General features: G+C 32.8%; 2 protein-coding genes across 5 annotated transcripts; both read right to left on the bottom strand.

Moving 5' to 3' along the window:
* Window positions 1-1051: 1051 nt before the first annotated feature.
* Window positions 1052-5968, bottom strand: LOC112527764 (protein HOTHEAD-like). Of its 4 annotated transcripts, XM_025138554.1 has the most exons (5): window positions 5849-5968; window positions 2632-3273; window positions 2121-2509; window positions 1353-1918; window positions 1052-1263 (listed from the first exon to the last, which is right to left on the bottom strand). In XM_025138554.1, the coding sequence occupies exons 1-5, from the start codon at window positions 5940-5942 to the stop codon at window positions 1212-1214; spliced, it is 1743 nt and encodes a 580-aa protein (XP_024994322.1). In that variant the 5' UTR covers window positions 5943-5968; the 3' UTR covers window positions 1052-1211. The 4 variants fall into 4 exon arrangements, with proteins under 4 accessions (XP_024994322.1, XP_024994324.1, XP_024994323.1 ...); XM_025138556.1 differs by lacking the exon at window positions 5849-5968 and having other exon boundaries at window positions 1353-1842; window positions 2078-2509; window positions 2632-3259; XM_025138555.1 differs by lacking the exon at window positions 5849-5968 and having other exon boundaries at window positions 1353-1908; window positions 2084-2509; window positions 2632-3259.
* A 10712-nt stretch (window positions 5969-16680) lies between these two features.
* On the bottom strand, window positions 16681-23942 carry LOC112528212 (SPX domain-containing membrane protein At4g22990-like). The gene is made up of 11 exons (XM_025139181.1): window positions 23700-23942; window positions 22474-22532; window positions 22257-22377; window positions 21834-22145; window positions 21330-21434; window positions 19913-20367; window positions 19022-19320; window positions 18386-18570; window positions 17829-18019; window positions 17156-17289; window positions 16681-17069 (listed from the first exon to the last, which is right to left on the bottom strand). Exons 2-11 carry the CDS (start codon window positions 22524-22526, stop codon window positions 16831-16833), a joined length of 2094 nt encoding a protein of 697 aa, XP_024994949.1. The 5' UTR covers window positions 22527-22532; window positions 23700-23942; the 3' UTR covers window positions 16681-16830.
* Between the last annotated feature and the right edge of the window lie 596 nt (window positions 23943-24538).

Raw genomic sequence — 24538 nt, 5'->3', positions numbered from 1 at the left:
TATGACTGACCTTACTAATTTTCTTTTGGCGCAGGAGGATTCATGAAAAGGAAGAAGAGCAGAGAAAGTCATTTTGACCTTACCCAAATTGGTTTGTCGGGGAAGGGACTTTCTGGAAATGGAAGAGAAGAGAAAAAGAAGTTATGACCCATTGCTATAAACTTAATGCATAAAAAACTTGTACCACATGCTTGATGAGTTGCAATTAAGAGTTTTTTGAAAATCATGCATAAAATGGTTGTAACTTATGCTTAAAAAGTTGCATTTAAGATAATGACCTAAATGCTTATATATGTAGTATAGATATAATGCATGTGAGGGGATTTGGTGATGTGTAGGCGATGTGGTCTACGTTCCAGCCAAAAATCGTCCGCGTCTCTATTTTAATATCACGTGTGATATAGATAATTTTGCGTTTTCGTAAAATGATGGTATTCTTGTTTGAATTCACATCACATCTATTAGTTATTCTATAGTAAATTATCTTTTCGTTCCTATGCTTTGTTACAAATTGCAAAATATGTTCTTGCAATTTTAAGGATGAGAGTTTCATCCCTATGGTTTGTATATTTGCTGTTATTTTCATCAGGATGCTAACTCCTATCTTTAAATATGAAGGATGAAAACATCAATAGATTGCAAATCACGGGGATAAAATAACAATAAATTATAAACCATAAAGATAAAATTTGTAATTTAAAAAAATATAAAGACGAAAACAGCAGTTTTCAACAAACCAGAAAAAAACCGTTTGGGAAAAGTAATGGCAGTTGTATTTTTATGTGGTTGACTTGGAATCCTCTTAATTACGATGGTCAAGATAATATATCCTATTATTTTCGGACCTACTTTCGAATAAAATATATTAGATTTGTCATATTGTTTTGGTATATAACTAATATTGACCGGAACAAGTTTAATGCATTCTAATCAACACGATCACCCGAGCAAGCACTTGCATTTATGACGTCTTACGAGACAGAAAGTGACAATACGATCTTAAGATCTAGACTACGTTTTAACGGTCAGATTTGGATCGCTAATTCAAATATTTGAAACGAAACCACGATTTATTAGATAAACATTGCAATAAATAATTATTTCTTACATTATTTTCTCCAAAAAACAAAACAAAAAATATTCACTTCAAAAGCAACAGGTAATCACACAACTCAAATTTTAAAATTCGAGATAGATTATTTTTTATATCATTATGCTTCGTTGGCTGCAAGTCTCTCGCGCAACAACTTAACCCCCATGTACCTGCACGTTTCACAACCGTTACACAATTTTCAGCACCGATCATTATATAACATGTTTCATGGTATATTAGTTGAGTGATCGTTTATTACCTCCCTAACATCATAACGGTGGCTTGAGGATTTGTTCCCGGAGAATTACGGAAAGTTGACCCATCGATGACCCTAAGAGCGTCTACTCCAATAACCTTATAATCGCGATTCACTACTCTAGCAACCTGGCACCCTCCATGGTAGTGCCATATAGTCATCACAGTGTCCCTACAGAACTGTTCTAAAGACCTTGAGGCATTGGCATGTTTAGGCAATAAATTTACGGGTGAACTGGCAGTCATGTTGAGAAGAGCTACGATAGAGAGAGAATCAAATCGGAACGACGAAAACGCCTTTGATTCAATTACTTTCTCGATGATTTTGATTCCGTCAACACATCGTTGCAAATCTCTAGGGTCTTTAAAATAATTGAATGTGACTGTTGGGTTGTCATTTGGGTTTCGCGATGTAAGCTCAATATGGCCTGTGGAGATTGGGCCCATGATCTTCTCTAGGATAAACCCGCCAACGAAAGCGCTTTGCGGGAGCGCTTTCATGTCCTCCACTGCCTTGTCTATGGCTTCTTGTGTTCTTTGTTTGGGTGGCACAGTCGAAAGTTGTCCAATCTGAAAAATAATCAATCCTAAACCATGATCCCATAACAAATTATACGTACGAATATTTAATCAATAAGAAGGATATGAAGCTTGACTGGATGTAAATGACTCGATTTGAATCATTTTGTCGTTTGAACCCAACATTTTATGGGCCAGGAGGCCCAATACGCATATAGGCCTCATTAAGGCCCAATTGAGAAAAAATGGTTACCTGTGGAGAAAACATTCCATAATCTTGAGTTCGAGCTCCACCGGCAAAGTTTTCACCACAAGCAGACTCGATATAGGTTCCGTTGTGAGTGATACCAACAACTTGGATGAGAGACACCTCGACGGGCTGAGGAGAGGGGACGAAGACAGCATTCATCGGGTTATCGGACATTCCCACGCCCACCATGGGCTGGTCCAAAACCACTGTTATGTCATGGGCCTTAAGTTGTTTTATTGGGCCTATTCCACTTAACATTAGAAGTTGTGGGCTTCCTAGGGCCCCAGAAGACACTATAATTTCATTACTAGACCCTCTCTTTAAGTATGCCCTGTGACTGAACCCATTTGCATCTGCAAATAACACACCATGTGCTTTTGGCTTTGATCCTCCTGTAAAAATGAAATTACCAAAAAGGACATTTCATTTTTTTTTTAAATAAAGAGTTTAAAAATAATCCTCCAAAATAAAAAATAAATAAGCATAATAATATAATATACTATTAAACAATTACCTTGGATGTTGAATAATATTTTATGAACCGGTGCATGCAGTAACACAGTGAGTCCACTCGGTTTCGCGTACCGGAGCAAATCGGCGGCCGTATGTCTATGCCCATCATTATCAAAAATCGTTCCACCAACCTTCGTCCCGTACAAATGATCATAAGTGAAACCATTATACGGCAAGATTCCGGCCTCCACCAATCCATCTCTCACGGCGGTCTGCCACTTTTTCAATGGTGGCTGAAACGCCACCACCTTCTCCACCCACCGGTACGACTCGTTCACCAATCCTGCATCCCAGCCGGAAAGTTTAACGTAAGCGGCATCGGCACGTGAGTAAAATCCGGCGTTTAAACAGCTTCCGCCACCGAGCACACGGGCACGGGCGTTGACGACGCCGTCGGTGGAGACAAATCGTTGAGATGGGGAGGTCGGAGAGAGGTCGGAGAGGGCGGCGCCGAAGGCAGATAAGTCGGTGATGTTGGTGTTTCCGTAAGGGGAACCGCCACGTTCGAGGAGGAGGACGGAGGATTGCTGAGAGAGGGTGGCGGCTAACGGACAGCCGGCGGTGCCACCGCCGACGATGATGTAATCGTAGTATGAAACTGGTGGAGCTGTTGTTGCTTGGTGCATGAAACTGTAACCTGGATCTGTGCGAGCGATTAATACGTCGTAAAATTAGACTTAATTTTTTGTATAATTAAACCATCAAATCTGAATTAAAAAATCTGAAAAAACTCAACTCCAGTCCAGGCAACCCATGTGGGGCCCTACTATTTACACCTCGATTCACGGTTATAAAACACATCTAATAAATAAGGTATCAAGTTTTTTAGAAGACAACTTTTGTTTCTCTTCGCAACCGATGTAGTATCTTATAATTTTTAATTAACGAACGGAGTTTTTTAATTTAAAATACAGATAAACATGTTAATACTAGTAGTAATGCCTCAATCCCGAAGTAGACCGATCTAAATATTTAATTCAAATTATTGCAATTCATTTACATTTAAAGACGCTCATAAATATCATTTTCTATTTATGTGGTGCAAAATTGTCACAATTTTATAGCTTCAATATGAAGTTACATAAAATAGATTAAAAGGATAGTTTAGTAATTTTATTTATAACAACTTATTAAAAGATCTAATTAATTTCTTTAAACAAATATATGATTAATTTAAATTACCTAATACATATATATTGTCTTTTAAAGATGTTTGTGGATCAAAGTGTATCACAACGATAAAATTTTCACAATGTATTTTCATTGTTTTATAAAGTGTATTACAATACCAGACTCCTACGGGAGGTAGCAGTGGAGAATTTTCCACAATAGACGAAAAGAGAAGAAGGTATCAGCAACAACTGGTTTTATTACGGGACAGCTCATGTACTTGAATCTTAAGTCATGGTTAGAAAGGGTATCACAATGTATATTTTTATTATTTTAGTTGCTTTACAAATATATCACAATGTGCATCTTGTATGTATATAAACGGGTATCACACTGAATATCGTTTGTATATATATCTTTTAACGATATTTCTTTAGGTATCACAGTGTGTATATTGTGTTCACATAAAGTTTGTCGGAATAAGATTTGCCGGAGTAAAGTTCGCCGGAGAGATGTGGTTTTTAAAATCTCAAAAATGCATTTAATTAATATTTTAAGTTAAAGTTACCATGATTAAATTTGGATATTACGGTTATCACAAATTAATGAGTTCTCCATTAAATAGCCTCATGTGTGTGTGTATATATATATATATACACACACATACAGGGTTGGGTTCACGTGAGATCAAAGGTTTTTCGTGAGACCCGTAAGATCAAGTTATGTTCATTGATCAACTTTATAAGCTAATGATCTAATGGTCTAAAGTTGAACGATGACAATTTTATGATCATGAATATTCAGATTGTAGATATAATCCAAAGATCGAAAATTAGTCTCACGAAAAATCATTGGTGTCAAATGATTCCAAGTCTATATAATATAACTTAAATTAATATAATTATTGTTGATGATTCATTAAATAAAGGGAAAAATAATAATCGAAAATCTAGAAACGATGCAATTAATAAAGGAAGTCATCATCATTTGTATATTAAAGTGGTTAGGAGGTTTTCATTAAATATAAAATGGTGGGCAGTTGGAAATAAATAAAAAATGGACCCATTTATTTATTTCTACTACTTTTACCTCCCTACAATCATACATTAATATTGCCTTTTATTGTTTGTCTATCATTTCTATTTTAATTGTTTTATAATAATATAACATTTTTTTTAAATAAATATGTTGTGTTAGTTATTTTATAGAATAATATTTGAAAATTGTCCAATAAAAATATGGGTTTATAGGACATTTATCAAAACTGTTTTATAATTTAGTTAATACTATACTTATATTTTTTTTTAAACCTTGTTAAAATGTTCAAAAAAGTCATATAAACTTGTATTGCAACATTTTAGATATGACGACTTATTTTTTTGTCCTATAAACTTGAGTTTTCTAAGTCTTTCTATGATGATGTTTAAAACTTTTAGCTGTTCTATAAATCAATTCTCGTATTCAGATTAATTTAACTAAAATAGCTAAATACTTGTATATTATTCATTCTGTCTCAAAATAAATGTTCACAATGGAAAAACAATCCTATAGTTTTCAGAATGTGTAATTATTACATTTTTTTAATTAATAAAAATATAGTTTTACCTTTAATTATAGAAAGAAAAAAATATCATCCGATAATTAAAGGTAAAATGAGAAAATATACGTTTATTTTGAGTGTTTGACAGTTATTGAATGGTTTGTTGCAGAATGGTTAAGAAGCTCTCATGATATAGTGCAAAACGAAATATAATTATTTGATAATTATTTACAACAAAATTAGGGCGCTGAATGGTTAAAAGAGACCCATGACACAAAATCATTCAGAAGGTTTCGAACCATTAAGAGGTAGACTTTTGTTTTGCCAAACATAATTCATCTTTTAACGATTCAGAGGCTGTCTCTTAATGAAACTATTAAGAGGTAAACAAACAAACCCTTAAAATAATAATGTAGACATTTATGAAGTGGTTTTTAAATTCCAAATTACCATTCTTTCGGTCTAAATATACTCTTATGATAATAAATTTTTTTTTAAAATGTGTAGTAATAAAGATGTAGAAGGTGAGTAAAAAAAGAAGAGTTATTAATGGAAGCTGTAGGTATACCTGTGGGTGTCTGTGCAAAAGAAGCTCCATGAAAGAGCAGTGCTGCATTGAGAACAGCAGCCACCATTCGCCACCACCCTGAAAATGGCACCATCGCCGGCGAACGTCGTGTATGATTGTAATGATAAGTATGTGTTAAGAGCATGCAGAAAGGATAATGAGGATTAGGGTTTTTATGGAGAAGAAGGGCAAGAATGTCGAGGACGGAGATGTTAATTGTTGTAATTTAGAATTGCATCTTGTTCGCCCACATCAATTTGCAATCGTAAACACTCCAAAACCTGTGGGTGTTAGCTCCGAAAGTTTCAACAAAATTCAAGAACTGTGACTATGCTTATAACTAGTTCTATCTAGTCTCACTCTTTAAGCCCTCCCATTCAATGTGTTTATATATATTTAATGCATTTAATAAATATATATACACACACATATAAAACGTAAGACCAACATGTTTTCGTGAGATCCGTTAGACCAACTTTTTACACTTGAAACTTCACAGCAAAATGTTGTGAAGGTAACATTTACAGTGTTTTTGCTGTAAATGTTCGACTTTTTTACATCTTCACAGTGTTTTTGCTGTGAAATTTCAAGTGTAAAAAATGTGGTCTCACGAAAACAGGCTGGTCTCACGTGAACCCAACCCTATATATATATATAATTGGGTTTCGGTGAGAAATATAAGAAGAGATCTGCACAACTGGATGCACATTATGATAGGATGTATAAGATCAATCATCGTATTAAGTGTGATTCATTGATGAGCTTGATATCATGATAAACTAGATTGGAATATGAGTTTTTTTTTTTTTGATTAACCTAGATATCCAACTCGCTATACGAACCGATTAATCCCAAGGCGATCACATGCTTTGCAGATAGTCCGGAGTCATCGCATTTGAACCTTTGTGGCCATAAGGGGATTTTTATTCCTCCTTGGATTGGAACATGAGACCTCCTAGTACTTTTGACCTTTGGAGTCGAACTCAAACCAAACAGACACAACCCTTATGGTTAATTGGAATATGAGTTTGAGATTATGATAAACTAGATTGAACTAGCTTATGAGAAGCTTTTTGACATTTTTTTCCAATTATAACTTTGATTAATATTAATTATTAATAAATATTAATACATTAATTAAAAATTGTTATTTAATTTTATTTTTACATTATATTAATTAACTTTAACTATACAATAGATATTAATTATAATTATTAATTTTTTATAAATGTTATTAACTAATCAATTATTTTCTAATTACTCGACATCAAAATGTAAATAAAACAATTCTAAAATTGTTTATTTAAATTATATAAAAAAGTTAAAGTTATGTTTATTATCATTTTTTAATTAATTAGGATTTGTGAGATTGACCAATTTTATTGTTATTCATAATATATTTAATAGTTACTTAAAATTAAAATTAATGTAGATTTTTTTCTATTTTTTTTACAAATACAAAATTTATAGTATATATGTAATAATTAATTTTAATTTTTTTTATTAACATATAATATTATTTAATTTTTGTTTACCATCTTGTATGTATTATATTTATATGGCTATTTTTTCAAGATGTCAGTTTTGGTCATTTTACAGCTTATATGTTAGTTTTTGTCAAACATAATTTTTCATTAGCTAGTTTATCAGTAATCGGCTAACTTATCAATCACCAGCTACTGTTTCAGCTAGATTGTCAAACATAGCCTTAATAACTTTCAAATGCATAAATTTGTTAAAATTCCAGTCACAATTAAAAATAAATAATAAATAGAGGTAGTTGGATGTATATAGATGAAAGTTTTGTTCTCACCTTCTCATATAACTCTTATTCTCACTGGAACCAATAATTATTTCTGTTAATGCACAATATTGGCATATAAAAAACATATCAAACAAAAACTATTAGCAAATTTGACAAATCTTGATGTCCAGAGTGGTTGTATTCATTGCACAATATCGTAGTATAGGTAATAAGAAAAAGACTTCACTTTCAAATCTAGCTAAATCGACAAGGTTTGATGCACTATGGTAGCTACTTGTTAGTCGAAATGCCGCTATTGATCTTTGACCTACATTTGGTTACACGTCATGTATCTTGAAATAAATGTAATAGTTTTTGGCAAAAAATGTAAAATCGAGAGAGAAAAAAAAACCCCATTTTACCTCTGAGTCCATGTATGGTCATTTGGATCTGAAATCAAATCGGTGAAAAGAATGCATACAACTAAGATAATCCACATAATAAATGAAATATATGGACCAATTCCGTTAAAACCTGCATATCATAAGGACCAGAATCATATGCATAGTAGAAACTAGAAAGGTGATTGGCTGTTAAGAATGGTTAATTTGACTAAAATAGTCAATCTCATCAACCAAATTCACTTTTTAATCATTTTTCAAAGTCTCTTCTAAAAACATTCAGTTTTTATGCAAATGCTTCCCAGAATTTTCCGAGAAACGAAAGAAGACTTCCATCTCCAAGTTTAACTCGTAAGAACCTGCCCTTGGGAGGGGAACAACAGCTGGAAACGGCTGAACGGGAATGGAACTCTATGAGATCGAATCTCCCGTTGTTCCTCTACGTATTTGCATTAAAAATGGGTTTTTGGAAAACAACAACCAAAAAAAAAAAAAAAAAGGAAATCCTTATGCATGTATGTAAGGATTTTTTTTATTTTTTATTTTGAATATTTATACAAAAATTCAAATTTTGCATAAAATTAAAATTATTGACTAAAATAGAAATTCAGTACAAAAATAGTTAAAAAGTGAATTCCTTTTAATAAGTGTTGTTATTGAGGGAGTTGGTGTATGTAACTCATGTATGATTAAATCTTTTGTCAGACAAAAAATTCTAACGGTACATTAATGAAGCTGTACATAATATATATATATATATATATATATGAAAAAAAAAATTACTTTTTGTAAAACAAAATTATAAATATTTAGTACAACTTCAATTCTTATCATTATATTATTTAAAATATGAGTAATGGACAAACAGTACATTTATAAAAAAAAAGATTAGTTAGGAAACGAGAACATTAATTATTCTTTTAGATGAAGAACGTGATGTATTCGGTGCTAAATAAATATAACATCTCTATGATTTTAAATACATAAAACACACATACACACACATATATATATATATATATATATATGTAGGGTATATTTCTTTTACAACCTTGTGTATTTATACAACTCTTGCAACCCAATTAATTGAGATATTTATAGAAATGATGAGAGTTCATTTATTATGATTTGAATATTTATGAAATATGAATAGAGTTCATTAATTATGATTAATACCTTATATTAGAAAACAATCAAAACTTCTATGAAATCACATATTCATCAAATGAAATGGACGGTTGAGATTGAGTTGTATTGGTTGCACAAATGTCAAGGGTTGTATAATAACCAACCTCTCTATATATATATATATATATATATATTATAGAGAGAACAAATTAAATACAAATTTTGTACAAACCATACAAAATAATTATTATGATTTGAATATTTATGAAACATGATTATAGTTCATTAATTATCATCAATGCTTTATATTAGAAAATAATAAATATATATTTATGGAACCGACTATTTATTAGACTAGATATACAGTTGAAATCGATTTGTAACATTTTCGTCGTTTATATTATATTTGTCTCCCCCCCCCCCTCTCTCTTTTAAGAAGAGATCTGAACACTTGATTATTTTTAATCTCAAACTCACCGATGAATAGCTCTTGATATAAGGATTGATCTCGTGCATCTAGGTGTATCACATTCTAATATGCATCAAAGGTGGAGATCATCTTCTTATGCTTCACTTTCTTCTCATCGGAGCTTAACTCTCTCTCACTCTCTCTCTCTCTCTCTCTCTCTCTCTATATATATATATATATATATATATACACACACACATATATATAGGGTTGGGTTCACGTGAGACCAAAAGTTTTTCGTGAGACCCGTAAAATCAATTTATGTTCATTGATCAACTTTATAAGCTAATGATCTAATGGTTTAAAATTGTACGGTAGCAATTTTGTAATTATTGAAAAGTCTCGTGACAATTTTGTGATTATGAATGTTTAGATTGTAGATTTAATCCAATGGTTGAGAATTGGTCTTACGGGTCTCATGAAAAACCTTTTTTGGTCTCACATGATCCCAAGTCTATATATATATATATATATATATATATATAGGGGGTGGTTCAAATACTAACCAAGATTTTTGTGTTAACTTTGTTAACCAAACTCAACCAATCATATTCCATCTCTTTCTTTAGGTTCACATATAACTCATATATTAATGACAAAGGTAATTAAGTAATTTGTCATTTATGTAACTCCCAAATCATTAAGTTACAAATCTAAAAATTTCAATAATTGATGATTATATAATATTGATATTTTTTTATACGTGTTCATGTTTTATAATTTCGATTTATTCTATCCATAATGATATTGATTTTGTAATTGTTAAAGAATTTCCGATTGTAAAGATTTCGATATGTCCGAGTAATATGGATAAACCTATTGGAAAACAGATCGACAACAATGAGAATGAAAAGGTTAAAATCGTCTACGACTACAATCGGAATTCGAATTCATAAGTAATTGTTAAAGAATTGTTCACAAGTGTTCATATTGTGTTCATATGTACACTAGTTGCATATCTCAACATTGACTTGCTTCTGAATGTGTTCATAATGAAGAAACTATTGTTCACAAATTGTTCATATTGTGTTCATATGTACACTAGCTGTATATTTCAACATTGGTTTGCTTCTGAATGTGTTTATTTATTTACTTTCGTGTAACAACTATTCTTATTATATTYATATYRTGTTCATAAATGTTATACAGTCCAAGTTCATATATATGTCAATTTTTGTTCGTATTTGACATAATGGTTCATATATATATATATATATGTGTGTGTGTGTGTGTGTGTGTTCATATGGCTCTTACATTAACAAAAATAAATTAATAAAAATAATGAGATTTTTTGATTTTGTAACCCCTAATTAATGATATGGGAGTTACATAAAAAAAAATTATCTAAATACTTTTTCCCCTTTGTTCACATATGTTTTTTTGAAATTGTAAATTTACAAAATTATTTTTTATCATGATTAATCACAACCCTTTATTGTAAGAATCAATGGCCAAGATTGGTTAACAAAGTTAACACAAAAATCTTGGTTAGTATTTGAATCAAACTCTCTCTCTCTCTCTCTCTCTATATATATATATATATATGTATATGTATGTACGTATATTCTCACTACTTTGTGATAGTCGTATATCCAATCTCAACCACGAATCAAATGGTAAATTAAGAAATTAATAACTTTGGTAAGTTTGACTTAAGTTTTGAATTAAAGGGCATTTTAGGTATTTATAAATCTTCTATCTCCTTTATTCTCTCCCCTTTGGCGTGAACATTCCACTTTATACATGTAATACATTAACTAAGACCATTTTCTCTATATATACTCAATGATACATACTATGTACATGTTGTGATGCACAGTGTACACATTGTAATACCTATGGTATACACGTGATACACACTCTAGTGCCTACTATATAGATGAGAAAGAGGTAGGTATTAGTTTTGCCTAAATCAATAAGATACAGGAAGAGAACAAATGGATGATTGATACAAATACGGAAATTGAATACATTGAAATGGAATAGAATGTTACCAAAATTTAATTTGTTTGGTTGTTATCAAAAACAAAATTACTAATTTACTCTTTATTAAAATAACCTTAATTATCTCAAAATGACTGGTTCGCATTAGATCTCAATGTTATTACACATTAAAGAGTTTTCATTTGGTTGGATGAGAACATTCTTGTTTTACGAGAATGTGAGAACATTGATGGGCCATCAAATTATTTAACTCATAATTAAAATTAAAAGAAAATAAACTAATTAATTAAGGATAATCATGTGAGTTCGTATTTATCTATAATTTTTGTGACATCTTTATCTTTAAAATCACATACAGACAATATGTTAATTGGTATCAAATAATTATCACAACAAAATCACATAATAAACAACATAGCGATGAATGTAGACATGATCATCGCTGGTTTTCGATTATCACGACATTATCGCATTGTTATCACAACAAAAATCATATAATTATTTGATGATTATCACATCATAAAAATTCTTCGACTTATCAAATAATTATCACGTTATTATCATAGCAAAATCATATAATTATCACAGTATCATCACATCATTATCGACAACATAATATAAAAGTCTCTGATGATAATAACAAAATTCAAGAGATAAGGATAAATCCAGGATATAAGAAAATTATAGATATATATTAATTAATTTTCTTTTATTCTAATTTTTATTATATGTTAATTATTTTGGAAGTCGAGAAGTGTTCTCTCATTTTTTGTAAAATTGGAGTATTCTTGTTTGAACCCTTTTCTACATATGTGTGTGTGTTAGAGAGAGAGAGAGAGAGAGAGAGAGAAAGAGAGAGAGAGAGAGAGAGAGAGAGAGAGAGAGATATTTAACTCAACCAAGGCTACTTAAGTTTAAATAAACATAATTTAAGTTTATAATTTATTATTAAATATATATATATATATATATATATATATATATATAACTTGTTAATTCTTTATGTTTGAACTTCATAAAATCAAGTAATAAATAAATTCAAATACAAGATAGACATTCATTACTATTAATACCACACAGTTAATTAGGATTGCATTACCATTGTCGATTTATGAATAAAAATTTAAAACCATGTTGCAAATGCAACTATATAATACTATGAAATGAACTCCTAAGCCTATAGCAAAAACGATATGGAGGTATTTTTTACGAAAATTGACTCAAATAATCATATTTCACAACCAAATTAACCTTCTAACCATTTTTTTTCCGGACTTTACCCAAAAGTCACTAGGTTCACAATAATCGCAAACCACTAAACCACAAAAAAAATCAACGTTTTTGGGCCAAATCCGTAACCATCAGTCTGCAACTATTACGGATTAGGCCCAAAAACCATTTTCCTATGAAGGATGACACTTATGGATCTGGCATTAAGGATTCATGAAAAATGAGTTTTGGGCAGGATCCATAATAATTACGGACCTACAAAAACTCTAAATTTTTTTGTCATTTAGTGGGTCCGCAACTAGGTATTGCAAACCTAGTGACTTTTGGGTAAAGTTTGGAAAGAAATGATTATGAGATCAATTTAGTTGTAGAATATGGTCACTTGGATCAATTTTCCTACATTTTATATGGTCATACACTTAGATCTAAATTAGTAGGCATATTTAGGTAATAACTATGGCTTTGTTTGTTTTTTCATTTTCAGCTTTTAATTACCATTTATGTCTGATTTGTTCAGACCTTTTGTAATTTAGATTGTTTGTTTTTTAATTACCACTTAATAGGGTCTGAACAAACAAGAGGTAAACTAATATTTTAATTCCTTTTATTTCCCCTTTTCTTTGATTCTCTTTGGCTATTGTTTCTTTCTCCACCAGGGACATCACCGTCCTTTCATCACCCATATGAAATGGACGCCCCCACCTTCTCTCTCTCTCTCTCTCTAATTTTTGCACGTATATGTTAGCTTAGAAGATTAATGTGAAACAAATACTTCTATTGATGATCTATCATTTATTACAAGTATCGATCTATCCGTAAACAAACTCACCGGTGGCATTCCCAATAACATTGGAAGTCTGAAAGGTATCCAAAAGATTCTTAATATGTTCCCTCTGTTAAGCAATTGTTGAGATGAATTTCGACAATGGAAATATTATGAAAGTCAAGAGAATTTTGCAAAATGTTTGTACCTGATTTTACAAAAACAAACTATTGATTATGATTTCAGACTTCAGACATTTTTCAATTTATAAAAACAAACAGTCTTATTGATTCAGATTTCATAATTCAGCACCACCTCTTATTAATCAGAAATAAAATAAAACTTTAGACTTCAACACATCTTAAAAAATAAACAGCACCTGAAACCACTTTTTAAGATTCACGTCAAATCAAACATTGTGGTTGAATGACATTATCGCAATTAAATCATTTATTTGAAATGGAAATGCATGGTACTATGCAAGTCAATATTTGTGTTTGGTTTTTGCCAATTTTTCATAAAACAATAAAGAATTAGTTGATTTCCAGTGAGAATGAGAGTTATGGTAAACTTGGTAAGAAGAGATCTTCATCATGGATCAATTCAAATTGAAAAGAAACATTAAATCAGTACTAATGAAATATATCAGATCTAAATCTCTTCTTACAGTTCTCATCTTAACTTCTATGTTTGAACTACTCTTTATTCAATAAAGACATCCATGTTTTAAATTTTCACCATACAAGACTTATATTGGAGTTTAAAATTAAAAATTTAACACCCTCAATTCTCATTTTTTTTCCCCATAACTTGATTTAGAATCATAAATCCAAAATTTCAATATTTATACCATCAAGTGAAAGTGGGATTTTCCTCTGTAACGGAATTAAACTCTCTCTATTAGTTTCAACCGTTTAGTCAGCTCTGAAATATTTTCTTACATGTGATTTTTAAGGAGCAGTTTTTGTGTGAGGTCAGTTGTAGAGGCGGACCTAGTAGATTTACAGGGTGATAAGACAATTTGGCTATAAATATAAACTTGTTGAAATATTTTACAATATTAGTATAGATTGGTTCCTTATCCTCATATAGAAAAGATACCCACAAACTACAATTTTTTCTAAAACATATTAAAAACACCAAAATTTAAGCTAAAAAATCTAATATTGGTGGGACTCGAACCAGGGGTTTTAACACAAAGTGAGCAACATTTACTAACTCTGTCATCAAAGACTTACACCAAAACTTCAGTTGCAAAAGCTATACGGCGACATCCAACAAAACAAACGATGTCACTCTTCAAAAACGTAACATGTTTCCCTTATAACGGAACCATGAATCCCCAAACGGGGTCTTGTACACCCGCTCAACTTATTTTCACAAGTAAAATTTTTTTTTTAGACGTGAAAAAATGGATTGTCTTTTTTATTAAATATATAAGATTAAAAAAAATTAAAAAGTCACTTTGTTTTAATTAATGGAAAGTTTTAAAGAAGCAAAAAAAGTGGATGGTTAAGATGCAAAAATTGGTGGAAGGTTCTTTTTGGTGTTTATACAGCAAGGAACCTAAGTGTTATTGTTGGTTGCATTTAATGTGTCAACAACTTTCTGGTTGTACAGTTTTGGAGTTAATGTTTCTATTTTCTATATAAAATATAAAATATTATGCATTTTAATTTTGATTTTTTTATAAATTTTAGAGATTTTTAAAAATTATGCGTATACAGTTAAGTATTTGTAATCTTAAATTTAAGGGATCATCGGTTACCAAAATACTTATATATTTCACTTTAAGATATACAAATCCGTTATATTATTTACAGTATAACAAATCATTGTACAATATCAAGTAACTTTAATGTTGTAACACATTAAACCTTCTGTTCATAAATAACAGAAAGTAAAGTACAGATAATAGTTGTGTCAATTAATGGAAATTGAAGTTGAGGGACCATTTGGTATTTAGACCAAAGTTGTTGAATGTAGGTGTGATTGTTTGAATGAACTAAACCATATGTGATTTCAATAACAAGAGAGAATATATGGAAGAAATATTTTCCAATTAGAAATTAGGGGGGAAAACTTTCTTATATAGGCAAGAAAAAATGTGTCATTATATGATCATGGTGTAAGCATTATAAAAACAATCAATTATTGATTCAAAATGAGATAAGCGTTTACATCATTTAAAATTGACCTAAAGCTTTCATCATTTTTACATCATACTAATACTTAAAACTTAAGAAATACTTGCACACATAATTTTACAGCAAAATGTCTGGAATATTTTTATTTTAGTTTATTTCCAACGTGAATCCGGATGAAATGAGTCGTGTGAGGGAATTGTTGAGTGGGATAAAAATCATTTTTCTCAAATTTTTCAGTCTGATTTGTATTCGTCAAATGAACGGTTTCGTGTTATTGATTTATTAAGGAGAGAGAAAATAAACTAAGATTAGGGAAAGAGTTTAATGATGATGCTCTACGTGATCGGTGGGATTTGAAATTTTGAGACACGTGACTTTTATCTAACGGGAAAAGATTAGTCTCTAAATCGGTCTTATAGTGGCAAAAATTTACACTATTTTGGTTCTCTAGCAAGACCAGGGGAAGAGTTGGAAGAAAATATAAAAAACCGGTTAAGTTTGGGAAGTAAAAGTGTGCAATGGTTCATATCGTACAAAAAAGGTGAAAGTTGACAGATGAACCATGCAGACGTCTAGAATTCTGATATTCTAAAAAGACTCCAATTTGATAGGTGGATAACATACCACCCGTCTCCATCGCCATTCTCTCAAGGGAAAGTAATCCATTTCAACTGTGAGGCGTGCATTGGATTCCCGTTTAGCAGATAAGAATAATAATAGTCGCCATCATCATCATCTCTCGGGAACCCATTGGATACAAGTCACTGATTATATATCGAAAATGCCTCTGGCATGTATCTCAGTTGACAAAGAGGTAGGATGACTTTGTCCAAATACAAGACAGGTCTGGGTTCGATCCCAGATTCTGTTAGCCTCAGCTGCTGAGCGAGCCAAAAAATGCCTCCTCACATTGGCATCCTTGAAATCAGGTCCCGTGTGAGACCAGTTAGAGTTGTCAGTAATCAACTTTTTGACCAAATCCTCAAAAATCATCAACAATCAAAATACCAAATCATAATAAAAGAATGCATAATGATTAATTAAAACGTAACATCCCTTAAGAATGTACACCAATAAATATAAATGTTTAGCCTATCGTACATACCAACATACTCCATCATCTACATATACATACATATATGTGTGTATATATATATCAGTAGAGAGAATTGTAGGTGAAACAAGTAGCCACGATAGACATTATGCAAATCATGAGCGATGGCAATAACGTCACGTTCAACAATTTGCTCTCCCCCAAATACCCGGCCAACGTTATCGTGGCATCGGCAATCACTCGAGCAATCGTTCCGGCTTCCGTTGATAATAGCCCACCGTTAAATGTCCCACGAGAGAGCCTCGATGACATAACCCGAGACAGAAGTGACAAGTTTACCCCTGAAAACGAACCAAAACGTCTTATCTCGTGTTAATTAGTTAGTTGACTTATCTACGAGTGGACTACATTAGAAAACAAAACGTACCTTCTAATACTTCCGCGGAGACAAACATGATGAGTCCCGAAACAACGTATTGTGGCACAGAATACGGAATGACAACGTGAAAGCTCATGAGAATGCCGAGACAGACCACGATCTCAGATACGAGTAAGATTTGCCTGAAAGGAAACAAACATCACGATAATGGTTTCAACTTTAAATGTATAAATCAAACTAAACAAACGCAGTATATCCATTCGAGAGGTAGGATCTCGCGAGGATAAGATGTTGGCAAGATTTGACCTCTACCCCCTACTTGTGAAAAGTGTGACGGAGAGAAAACCAGATAAAATAATTTTTTGAAAAACTAAAAGCAGGTACAGGAAAAAGCATAACCCAAATATGGAAACTACTCCACCCCTAGTCTAATTTAGGGGCTGTTTTGTTGGTTTTCCATCAAGTCTTGTATGAATAAAGTTGTCTATGTGAATTAATGTGTCTGTATAGATTGTGAAGGTTTTTCTTTGGGAGTGTTTTTTCATAAACGGAAGAAGGGCGTTTTTTAATTAGGAGGGATAGGTTTGGAAAAAAGTGGGTTTTCTGTCCCCTAAGAATGTGACCAGACCACAACAATCTTCCTTGTCTCGACTTTTTCGTGATAGGTCAACTCTCAACTTTTAATGTATGTAATCTTTAAAAAAATATCGAAAAGATTTACCTGTCCTCGAACATGTTACTGATATAACTTCCGACGACAACATTTACTGGAAGAACGGTCAAGCCAAGGCATGCAAGAAAGATGGCAACTTTTCCGGTAGTCCAATGGAAGTAGTATGTAGTGACGACACTAGATTCCGATAGCAAAATCTCCATCGCATACTTTAACATGAAATATATCAACAGTTGAACCTGAAAAAACATCGGTAACACTCAAAGATCAAAATTTATCACCAAAGAAGTCTAATTGTATATATAGTGAGAGAGAGGGAGGGTCAGGGGTAAAACCCTCCAAAAAATGAAAAACTGAGGAACATCATGGTAACCATTCATCTCTACGATATCTACATGTGCACACAAGTAACTGAAGTTGTTTCTTGGTTTCTATGCATGTGTGCATGTAATGCACATGTACATATCGGACAAATTGCTTTTATATTACTTGTATGCACATGTACATACTGTCTTAGATGAATGGTTACCAGGCTCAGTTTTTCAATTTTTTGTGGTTTTCCCCTGAACCTGACCCTGTATATCTATATATAAATGACGGCAAACCTTCACAGAAGGCGTGAGTAATCTGTAAGCTGCTCCAATAGAATTAACAGGTGCACGTGAGTCTTCTGAAGTTTCTTCGCTAGCATCACATTCTGGATCATCTTCTTCGTCATCTTGGTGTGCCTCCGAACTTATGAGCAACGGTTGAGTTATACCCTTTTCAAGAACATCATTATTGACTGGACCTGGAGTAAAGATCCACAAAATAGTCTTAACTTTACAGGCATGAAGCATTTATATAAGACGAACAATTGTTTAGTCCTATAAACTTAAGTTCCATAAAGCAATCATTAGGTCATTTAGGGGCCTTTTGGTTGGTTTTCCATTAAATCCTGTATGAATAAAGATGTATGTGTGGATTATTCTGTCTATATAGCTTGGGATGGTTTTTGTTTGGGAAGGTTTTTCCATAGATGAAAAGAGGTGTTTTTTAACTAGGAGAGACAGGTTTAGAAAAAAACTTGGCTTTTTATATAAAGCTCCCTCTAGAAGCTTATTAAATAAGCTACTTGCTATATCATTAAGCCACTACCAAACAGTATTTGTAGCTGACTGAATAAGTTGTGAGTCTCATTAACCTTATAACTACTGGTGTCCTATAAATCTATTTTTTTTTGTTGTAGTGAAAAGACGTACCAGCAGCAGATTCGGGTGCATGAGTCTCCTCGGTAGGATGAGCGGGTTCTCGAAATGAGATCCACAGCCAAATAAGGTAAACCAACCAAGCAAAAGCCATAACCCAGCCAGGCAATGTGTTTTGGTTGATGGTCAGTTTGTAAATCTTGAATTTGACTTGTAACAAGCCAGCAAGTGCAGGTCCACAAGCCATACCGAGAGCACTCGCGCTAACAAAACCGGCTGAAGCCTGCATTCGGATCTTTAGAGGCACGCAATCGCTGATATACCGTCGGTTCACGGCCCTAGCCGAACCCAAACTGTCCATAATAAAAACCAAGGATTGTCAACTAAGTATAGTTTGACTTTTGAGGTCAAACAGGAAAAAAAATCAATTTAACGAAAAATCAAGTTGGAATGATAGCGAAATCAAACAGCCGATACCCACATTCAGATTTGTAGCAGCTAGTACAAAAGAGAAAAACGACAGCGAAAACTTGGAACGAAATGTGATCAAGTTCGAATTCTTAAAAATGTAGAGTTGACCACATAAAAGTCAAGATGTGTTCCTATATTTTAAGTAACTAGTTTCCACTTTAAGCAAAAACCATAAAATTATAGAGGGAGGCTCAGGGGAAGACCCCAAAAAAAAAACCCTGAGGAACACTTTGGTATCTATTCATCCAGATGGTATGGACATGTTACCGGGTGTTCTTCAGTTTTTCATTTTTTTGCGGTTTTCCTCTGAACCCGACCCAAATTATATACACATCTTCATGTGTTTTTTAACTGAAATTTCTAAAAGAATTCTGGGATCCTACGTTTCTTAAACGATTATTCATCATCTTATGAACACCTTCCATAACGAAGAACAGCATAGAGACAGAAACAAGTAAAATACGGAAAACTTACCCACAAAATAAGCGGCCAAGTAAAAGCACTGCAATCGAGTTAAAGTCATAAGCCATTGCATACATAACGTTGCCCATGAAAAGAACAATGCTGCTAAAGATCAAGGGTCTGAAATACGATCTGTTAGACCAAGCACTGAAATAAACCGATGAAAATATCTGGGCAACAGCCATTGCACCAATCACAATCCCACAAACCGTTGCTGCAGCTCCAAGGCTCATAGAATAATCATCAGCAGTTGGAACGATGATATAAGTATTCACCATATAAAGAAACGTGTTTGCTAGATTCAACAGTAGTGACATAAAATGGTATCTTTGATCATCAACGGGTTCCTCCGTAGGCATTGGTAACTCCTCTTGCATAATAAGAGCATGTTGGCCCAAAAACGTGAGAAAATTCGTTGAGTAACTTAATCGGTCAACTGCTGCTCTTATGGTGTCGATTACAGGTTCCTGCAAATACCATTTATCAGATAAGTGGACAATGATATATTAATCGTAGACGAGATGAGCAATTCCCATTCATCCATCTGGTAACAACGGGTTAGGGGTGTTCATCTAAACCGAAACCACATAAACCATCCACACTGCAAAGCACGGTTTAGTACTTCTTGTGCGGTTTGTGGTTTGCATTTTTACCAAACCGCACTATGCGGTGCGGTTTGCGGTTTTTGTTGTCAAACCGCACCACACCGTAAATTATATGTCAATATTTTTTTTATTTTCTCTATAACACACACATATATGTATATAATAATAATAATTGCTAAATTTGTGTAATATTTTAAATCGTTTCTTGATGGTCTATTAATAAGTCAAAAGTTTTGGACTTTGATCAATAATATTAATAAACTATAGTCCAATAATCCATTAGGCTCTTTAGGCATTTATCAACATTCACGACACGTTTTTACCATTTTTTTTTCAATTTTGTGTTAATGTGCGACTTTTACCTGTTGCCTCAGTTACTTTCAAGTCTCAACGATTTAGTTTGAAGTTAATTTTTTATTTGTTAGACTATTTCTAATTTATGTAATATATATTTGGAAAGTGGACATGTTCAAATTTTATATTTTTCTTAGACTGTGGTCACGTTATCGTTGATTTTATAATATTGGATTGTGGGCGTAAAGTGCGTTAGATACAAACCAATAAACCGCACCACACCGCGTTTCCGGTGCGGTTTTTTGCGGTTTGAGGTGTATGCGGTGCTGTTTAGGTTCGGGAAAATGCTTAAACTGCATATGCGGTGCGGTTTGCGGTTTGTGGTTTTCGCCGCACCACAAAAACCCTACAACCCGTCTCATATGGATTGAAAAGTAGATTTGTGAGCTCTTTATAAGCTCAAAGTTCTGGCTACCAATAACTTCTGCCATGATTTTAAGTTAATTTGCAGAAAGTAAATGGGAAAAAACCTGGAGAGGAAGAGCGGGTTGATCGTATATTGATAAGTAGCTCCCTTGACGATCTTGAAGTTCAGCAAGATTACGGGATATGGCTCCAACCACTGCCCCTAAACCCTGCAAGTTCCATTAGATGTTAGGGCCTGTCTGTTAGCAGCTTAATGTGACTTGCAGCTTATTCGGTCAGTTATACATAACTACTATTTGGTAGTGGCTTAATGATACAAAAAGTGACTTATTCAGTAAGCTTTCTAGGGGAGCATTATGCAGAAAGCCAAGTTTTTTACCAATACTGCCCCTCCCAATTATAAAACACGCTCCTTCCATCCATGAAAAACCCTCCCAAACAAAAAATTTCCCAATCGATACAGTCTGATACAAGACAGATTAATCCACACAGACAACTTTATCCATACATGACTTAATGGAAAACCAACCAAATAGCTCCTTAGTTAAGACAAAATATGGCATAGATAAAAACCCGAAAATGAAGAAGAAGAAAGAAGGGCGTATTACCACATGCTTAAAGACTTGTTGAAGCTGGGAATAAGGATGATTAGCCCGAGTTTTGACATAGTAATCGGTGAATCTATAGCCAAAACGTTTGTCAAACTTCTTAAGAATCTTACGCAGTCCAATGGCATTAACCTCAACGAAAAACAGAAGCTTCAATAGATCTCTTCCAACTTCTCTATAGGCTTCTCGTAAATCGGATATTCTTGAGAAATCCGGCTCCTCTTGAAGAGCATCTTGCTCTTTCCCGAGTGCGTCTAACCTGCTTGCAAGCAGCCCTTGTTGCTCCAATAAGAAAAGAACGATCTTCTCGATCTGCATTCACATAGTTGATAATAAGCGGTATCAGAACATACCCTTTGACGAAAAGCTCAAAAAACACATTTTATGAACGGAAAAAAGGTTGAATTAATGTGTTTTTTTCACCTGGTTATCGAGCATTCTTGAGAAATCTTTGAGAACATATCTGCGTTCAAGCCCTCCGGCCTCAATCTGGCGAGCATACTGCTTTACCTTTTTCTTCATGAGTTTGTAATTGATATAATATCTGAAAATTTGCAATGTTATACCAAATCATATACATTTATGTAATTATTTCAATACCGATCAAATCAAGAAATCTTTCAAGCACAATGCAACGTACCCTTTCCATTCTTCAATTTGTCTGTCCTTCAGCTTCTTCCCGAAAGCAACCATCTTTTCCTGCAAAGAGTTTAATAGAAATTCTAGAGAATAATCCCTCAAAACACTAGCACCACATAGGACCTGTTTGTTAGCAGTTTAATGGGACTGACAGCTTATTCGGTTAGTTGTACATTGGTAGTGGCTTAAATATATATAAAGTGGCTCATTCAGTAAGATTCTACAGGGTACGTTATGCAGAAAGCCAAGTTCTTTCTAAACCTACTCCGCCCCAATTAAAAAACATGCTCCTTCCATCTATGGAAAAATCTCTCCCAAACAAAAACCTTCCCCGTTTATACAAATAGATTAATCCATTCAGACAACTTTATCCTACATGACTTAGAAAACCAACCAAAAATGTTCTTTGCACAACAAATAAGCCACAACTCATAGATTCTTGAATGTTATAATCATGACAATGAACTTCTAAAATTAACATAGTCACAATCTAACACACCAAATCAAAGGGGCAACGCCCATCGAAATCGTTGTGTTTCAGGTTGACTAGGAATCAACTTGAACTCGAGCTCATCTCGAGTTTAAATCTTAACCCAAATTGATTCAATTCAAATTCCAAGCCACCAAATCATGTTCCCAAATCCCAATTTTGAAATTGGTGCAAAATCATTTCAAGATTTAAGCTACAACTGTTCCATTTAATCTCTAAACCACAGATTTCATGTTTTTAAACACTGACAGAATGAATCTGACTTGTATAAAGCAGCAAACGTTCCTATAGCGTTCAAATCTTTATACAAAAACATTGACATTTATAAAGATTTAAGTACAATAAAAGGGCTGAAAGAATAAGTCCAAACACACACACACTAAAGCAGCAATTTCTTTTATAGTTTTCTGTTTGATAGATTCAAATCAAGAACTCAGACACCACTCAAAACACCCAATTGCTGAATACGATAGAAGTCAATTCTCCTAACACATACAGACACAAAATCTCCAATTTCTCACTCTTTTTGTTGATTTTGCGTTCAAGAAAAAGAAAAATAAACCCAATTGGGAGAAACCCAAATTGTGATTCAAACCTATTAAGATATACCCACAAAAAACCAGCAATCTTTCTGGTTATTTTTGTGATTTCTTGATTGAAACATAGAAACCCAAATCGTAAAAAACTCAAATCACAACACAATAATATGGAATCCATACCACGAGAAGAAACCTAACCTTTATTGAGTAGTTTGAATGAGCACCAAAGAAGCACACCAAAAGGAAAGAGTCGTATTTTGCTGAAGAACAGAGGATTTGGCGACTACTATAAGCGGATGAAGTGAGTGTATCAAAAAGATTCGGATTTTGACTCTCAACTATAATGATCCGAGAAAAGGGCAGCTGGGACTTGACTGTAAATTATCGAAATAAATGATTCAAGATTTGCTGGTTCGAGAGTCGGGTTTATGTGGGCAGAGAAAAACGATAGATGGAGGCAGAGGTGGTGCTCATCCTTTTTGTTTTGTTTTGTTGTCAATTCATATATATATATATATATATATATATATATATATATATATATATTCACTTTCACCCCTTCCTCATAAATCATTCATTCATTCATTCCTGGGATTTACCCAAAATTTGGAGTGAAATTATTCAAGAAATCTTTACTGCTCTTCCCATTTTGGAAATTAAAATGGTAAAAATAAAGGTGAAAATCAAAAGAATATAATTTAGAGAAATCAATTAAAATAATTCAATACTATTATTTACTTATCGGGTAAGATTTTAGTCAGCAAAAACGGTTTTCTATGCGACAATTTACCCGGTAAGAGTTGATCGTGGTAAAAGTCATTGTCCTCACTTACCGGATAAGACTCTCAATCTTTGCCTCGTTTTTACTGGATAAGATTTTTTGTTCTTACCATATTCATCTGATAAGATAATATAACTTGATAAACGTTTACCCAAATAAGCATCTGGTATACGACCTCTAAAAGAAAAAAATAAATAAATTTTCATATCTATACTATATTATAATGCATTTGGCTAAAACTCTTAAAAACTCTTAA

The sequence above is a fragment of the Cynara cardunculus genome (assembly GCF_001531365.2).
Source record: "Cynara cardunculus var. scolymus isolate 2C chromosome LG 15, CcrdV1, whole genome shotgun sequence".
Classification (NCBI taxonomy): domain Eukaryota; kingdom Viridiplantae; phylum Streptophyta; class Magnoliopsida; order Asterales; family Asteraceae; genus Cynara; species Cynara cardunculus.
Note: the sequence above shows the minus strand (reverse complement) of the source record. Positions and strands in the feature narration are given on the sequence as shown.